We start from the raw sequence: 6,000 nt of genomic DNA on the forward strand, positions 1-6,000 counted from the left end.
CCGCCCTCAGAAGCTTCATCTGCATGGTCTCTGAGGAAGTTTCAGAAAAGGAAACTGAGTCAGGGTGAGGCTTTGATCCAGGGCTGCTTCTGCTGCGTTGGGCCCTCTCCAAAAGGCCGCTTTGGCTTGAGCCGGGGACGAGCTGGCCTGTTTGTGGGTTTGGGGTCACCCACGGATGCAGTGAGTCTCCTGGCCATCTCCACTGCAGGCCTGGAAGGCTGGCACCCGGGCTGCAGCTCGGGGCCGAGCATCCTCTGAGCCTGGCTGGGAAGTCGGCAACCTGGTTCTTCTTCCGCTCTCACAGTGAGTCCCTGTGGCCAATCGAGGCCAGAAACGCAGCCATCGCCAATCACTGCTTCACCTGCGCCATCAACCGGGTAGGCGAGGTAAGTGCCCGAGGCCTGGCCTCCAGAGAGCCCTCCTGCAGCTGCTGCGAAACCTGCCTGCCAGCGGGGCCCAGCCTCTTCAGAGCAGCAAAAGCCACAAGGGAAAGAACTGCTGTTGCTGTGGCCCTGCTGGGGACACCTGTTGTTACACCTCCTCTCTGCATGCAGGCACACCCCACATGCTAGGGTCCCAGCAGGGGGCAGACTGGCTTCTGTCACTTTGAAAGAAAGCACTGTCCCTCCCCAGTTTTTGTCTGTTTTGTGTTTAGCTGAAACCATTTTGAAAGGCTCTCACCTCAGTACCACCAAGTACCCAATTTCTCCCCACCCACCCTTGACCTCATGCACCAAAGGATTCTGACTACAAACGCCATGTATTTATTGCAAAACACATCCTCTTCCTCATTCTTACTAATCGGTTGTCAAACTCTAATCAGAGCATCTGATCAGTCTGAGAGAACACTAAGTCGGTCTAATTTCTGACAACGTAAAGAAACTCGGTGTTTTAATTAGCCCGCGCATCCCTGTCCCTGCTGGATACGCAGTTTCCATTAGGCTTCTGGGAGATATTGAGAGCCACGAGCAGACACCCCCCGCCCCCCCGCTGCCTTCGCAGACCCCAGGCTGGACTTTATGACTCCAGCAGGCGAGCCTCAGACGCCCTCCACGGCCCTGGGAACCACTCTCTGCAATGACTTTCTCTTCTCCCAGCAGATGGCAAAATCCGGGTCTTCCCCTGGCTAGTCAGATGCCCCGCTGGCCGCCTGCTGGCCTGGGGCTGGGACTCAGCAGGGACCGGTTAAGTTCAGGCTGGTCCACATCACTTTAACTCCTAACTCCCTCACCCCAGCCTGACGTTGATGAACAACCCAGCAGCGCCCCCTATAGGTGTGTCTTACCTTGGTTTTATTTCCCAGGAGCTCTTTCCGAACGAGTTCACCTCTGGGGATGGCAAGAAAGGTATGTCCCGTGACTTTCCGTGGGACTGCATATGAGGGGTGGGCCTCACTGTTCCTTCCCCATCTGCCGCTTCCGGGCAGGGTCTACCCCACAGACTGTGTCTGCACAGCTGTGTTCCCATGTGGATCGGCATTCCTGGGCCTGTGACCACCTCATTCCCCGGATGAGGATGGAGTAGAGATCGGATCAGACTCCATCCCTCCCCTGGGACTAGGGTGAAGATGGACTGAGGTGTGGGGGAGCCCTTTGTGAGCGCCCTGAAATAGGGGTGCATCATCCACCCCACAGACCTCACTCCCCCCTCCCTTTGTCCTCGTCCACACCCCTCACTCCCCAGCTGTACAAATGCCCCAGAGCCCAGCATGACTGCCTTGGGTTCCTAGAATCCACAGCTTGTTTTGATCTGAGGGCAGGTCTCACCTCACCTCTGCTAGGAATCTGCCACCACCCCACCGCCTCACCTCTCTAGCCTGGAATGTGGGAGGGGGGCTGCCCCCTCACCGAGGAGATGTCTGAACTCGCTCATGGTTCCTGCCCTGGGAAGCAGGGGGTGCTGAGGGGGTCTGTCTCCCAGAAAAGCATTTCCTGAAAGGGCTCCACATCCCCCCCAACGTGAGGCCTTGGAGACCTCATGAGTCTCTAGTCTCACTTAGCTCCCTGCAGGAAAGTGAGGCCAGCTGGGCCCTGCACTGCGCCCACATGCTCCCTACACACCTTCAGGGTGGCTGTTACCCTGCTTTACTGGTGAGGGGACCGAGGTGTGGAGGGAGGGTGAGGGTGACAGCTGGCATGGCTGGCGAGGGCAGAGCTGCCAGCTCACCGTGCGGAGCCACCACAGGAAGCCCTGCAGAGCCATGCAATTCCCTTGGGCTATGGTGGCTGATGCTGGAGCCGGAAGCCAATACCTCTACTAGGGTGACCTGTAAAAGGTTCCTGGGGCAGAGGTGAGGGCTCTGAGGGTGACATGCAGCCACTTGCTGGGCCTCCAGGCACAAGGAGGGAGGCAGGTCCACTGGGAAGGGAGGTGGGGACCCTTTGTCCTGGGAGTCTCTTGGTGCACCCGTCCCCCTGCCGAGTCCACCCATGTCTGCCTGAGCTCACCGGGGCCTTGCCTTTGCTCCTTCACAGCTCACCGGGACTTCGGCTACTTTTATGGCTCAAGCTACGTGGCGGCCCCTGATGGCAGCCGGACCCCCGGGCTCTCCCGCAACCGGGATGGGCTGCTGGTCACCGAGCTCGACCTCAACCTCTGCCGGCAGGTGAATGACATCTGGGGCTTCAAGGTGGGTTCTGAGTCCCCTGCTTCTCCACGTGGGCCCGTCCTGCCCCCAGCCCTGGGAACCGCGGCTGCTGTGGGCCTCAGGGACAGCCGCGTGAGGCTATGAGTTGAGCAGAAGGCCTGGTGTCTGCCTCCTTGAAGGCCAGGGCCAGTGCTCAGGGGAGGAACCACTGGGTCAAACGATGCCCAGGCAGCTGGCCTCAATAAATTCTCTGCTCATCTGATTTAGATTCTGGGCACCTTCAAGCAAATTAATCTCAATTTCATTTGTCCAGAGAATAGAGTGGATTGGCCTCGCTAATCCTTTTTTCCTTTCCAGGCATTTGCACTTATCACAAGGTAAATGTGGATGTCTGGCTCTGCCTGTGGCCATGCCCCAAGTCTAGGCCTTGACAATGGAGGGAAGTGGGTCAAGCAGAGAAATGGGATCCAGGCCTGGCTCTGCCACTGCCTTGCAAGCCCCTTCTGCTCCCAGCCTCAGTACTCCCATTTGTAAAACAAGAGGCTGAACTCGAAGGCCCCAGGTGGCCTTGGAGATCAATACCCTGTGACACCACAGAGTATAAGTGCCCACCTCCTGGGGTAGGGTGCTTGCAGCCTGGGACCCCCCCCCCCGCAAAATATGGCATCTCATCGAGGACACAGATGGAGTTTGCTGTGTTAGTGTCTAGCAGTATTTCCACCAACTCTGTGCCCACTTATAAGAAAATCATCAGATGTAGAGAACAAACATATGCACACCAAGGTGGGAAATAGGCGGGGGGGTGGGCGGGGGCGGGGGTGGGATGAATTGGGAGATTGGGATTGACATACATACACTAATATGTATAAAATAGATAACTAATAAGAACATACTGTATAAAAAAATTAAATTAAAAAAAGAAAGAAAATCATACACACTAATGAACATCGCATTGTCAGGACGGAATGACTTTGCCCAGCATGTCTGGAAGGGACCAGGACTTCGGATCCAGCCAGATGTGGACTTTAGGCCTGACTCCCCTATTTATGTGAGGGTGGGTCCTTGGGCATGTTTCCTGAGTCCCAAGTTCTCATTGGACAGAGAAGGCACTGCCCACATGAAAGTCTCCTGGCCTATCTCTCCTCCTCCGGAAGCTTAGGTTAATGCAGGATTCCACACAAATTAGAAGTTGGAACCAATAAACAGAATGGTTTCTCATTAGTAACTTTTTATTTTTATTTTATTTATTTTTTTTTGCGGTACGCAGGCCTCTCACTGTTGTGGCCTCTCCCGTTGCGGAGCACAGGCTCCGGACACGCAGGCTCAGCGGCCATGGCTCACGGGCCCAGCCGCTCCGCGGCATGTGGGATCTTCCCGGACCGGGGCACGAACCCGTGTCCCCTGCATCGGCACGCGGACTCTCAACCACTGCGCCACCAGGGAAGCCCTCATTAGTAACTTTTTGAAAGCAGAAGCCTTCCCAAGCTATGGTGATGGGCATGAGTTCCCGTCAAGGCTTTGGAAAGGAGGGAGGGAGGGAGGGAATGCTGGGGTGTGAGCACCCTGGGTGGGCTTTCCGGCCCCACCCCCAGCCTCTGTCTGTGTCCACGATGAGATGCCATGTGGAATGGATGGGCCTCCAGAGCCAGGGGACCAGGGTGCGAATCCCGGCAACTCCACTCCTGGCTCGTGACCGGGAGCAGGTCAAACCCTCCTCCCTCCTGACTTGGAGCCACCACACCTTCTGGCCGAAGATCACAGAGTTCTTTCAGCAGGAGGGGCTAAGGGGTGTGAGTCATCACCGGCATCCGTGATCTTCGCCACAGCCCCGGAATCGTTGCCAAAAGGTTACACGGGGGTTGTGCCTCTATATTATACTCTGAGACTGTCCTGTCAACCAGCCTTCCTAACGCATTTCTGTCCCATGGCTGCCCTCCAGTGGCAGCAGGTGGTGGCGAGCAAATGAGGGCGGTTATGAATCGGGAACCTCTGAAGTCTGTGTTTCGCTTTCAGATGACAGGCAGATACGAGATGTACGCACGGGAGCTTGCCGAAGCTGTCCAACCCAACTACAGCCCCAAGATTGTGAAAGAGTAACAGGCTTCAGCCGCTGCCCGCCAAGGAGGGCACCTCTGCCCACAGCAGATCAGCCAGGGCTCTGGGCTCTAGTGTCCAAATTCTCCCTGCTTGATGCCCTGACAGCACTGCTGCCCAGATTGGTTTTAAAGTGCCTGGGTGGGGAGGGTCGAATGAGTACCAGGTTTCCTTCTGTGGTGATGAAAATGTTTTGGGACTGGATAGAGGTGATGGCTATACAACATTGTGAATGTACCAAATCCACTGAATTGTTCACTTTGAAATGATTAAACTTTGTTGAGTGAATTTTAGAAATTCAATTAAAGACAATCCCAGGGACTTCCCTGGTTGTCCTGTGGCTAAGACTCCCAATGCAGGGGGCCCGGGTTCAATCCCTGGTCAGGGAACTAGATCCCACATGCATGCTGCAACTAAGAGGCCCGCATGCTGCAACTAAAAAGATCCCGTGTGCCACAACGAAGACCCGGCACAGCCAAAATAAATAAATAAATAAATGTTTAAAAAATAAATAAAGACATTCCCAGGCACCCATTGTGCAGGTTGGTTTGAAGTTACACAGGTGGGGGGCCCCAGTCCTGAGTTTCTCCGCTTCTCCGTTTACACTGGCAGCAATTCGAGGGTCAGCGTGGGAGTGTATGCACTAGAGGGAGGTGAGGCTGACCAGAGTCACTGAGGCGCCTGGTGGCTGCGGGCAGGGGGAAAGTCATTGGAAGAGTCATCTTGGCTATAGTCTCCACTTACTCAATCAGACGCTAATCTGGGTGTTGCTGTGAAGGTATTTAGTCAATGTGATTAAAGCCCATAGCCAGTTAACCAAGCAAGTGAGATTATCCTAGATAATCTGGGTAGGCCTGATTTAATCCGTCAAAAGGCCCTGAGAGCAGGGCTGAGATTCCCGGATGAGGAAGGGATTCAGGGATTCACGTGTGTACAGCAGCCTCAGCCCAGGCCCAAGCATTCCAGTCTGCCCTTCCTGACAGCCTGCTCTCCACATTTCAGGCTTGTCCATCCAGACCCCACAGTCACTGAAATCAATTCCTTGCAATGAATTCCTTAATATGTGTCGTACCATTTCTGCTTCTTCTTTTTCTTTTTTTTTTTTTGGCCATGCCTCACAGCTTGCGGGATCTTAGTTCCCTGACCAGGGACTGAACCCGCGCCCTCGGCAGTGAAAGCTCAGAGTCCTAACCACTGGACCACCAGGGAATTCCCCTGTTTCTCTTTCCTTGGTGGACCCCGACTGATATAGGTTCTGGTATTGGAACTGTTTCTAGAGGAACAGAATCTCAAGGATGAGTCTTCTGTGTTGGTTCTAG

General features: G+C 54.9%; 1 protein-coding gene across 1 annotated transcript in view; it reads left to right on the top strand.

The window, feature by feature from the left end:
• UPB1 (beta-ureidopropionase 1) overlaps positions 1–5,755 on the top strand; it is a 28,879-nt gene extending 23,124 nt beyond the window's left edge. The window contains exons 8-11 of the mRNA XM_089894795.1: positions 305–386; positions 1,304–1,346; positions 2,475–2,629; positions 4,601–5,755. Of these exons, the coding sequence (XP_089750921.1) occupies positions 305–386; positions 1,304–1,346; positions 2,475–2,629; positions 4,601–4,684 (364 nt within the window). The 3' untranslated portion in view covers positions 4,685–5,755. The remainder of the gene's footprint in view (positions 1–304; positions 387–1,303; positions 1,347–2,474; positions 2,630–4,600) is intronic.
• The last annotated feature ends 245 nt before the right edge of the window (positions 5,756–6,000 follow it).

This window comes from Delphinapterus leucas, chromosome 14 (assembly GCF_059928025.1).
Source record: "Delphinapterus leucas isolate spDelLeu-1000000601 "Yukka" chromosome 14, BTC_Dleu_Yukka2, whole genome shotgun sequence".
NCBI classification, from domain to species: Eukaryota; Metazoa; Chordata; class Mammalia; order Artiodactyla; family Monodontidae; genus Delphinapterus; species Delphinapterus leucas.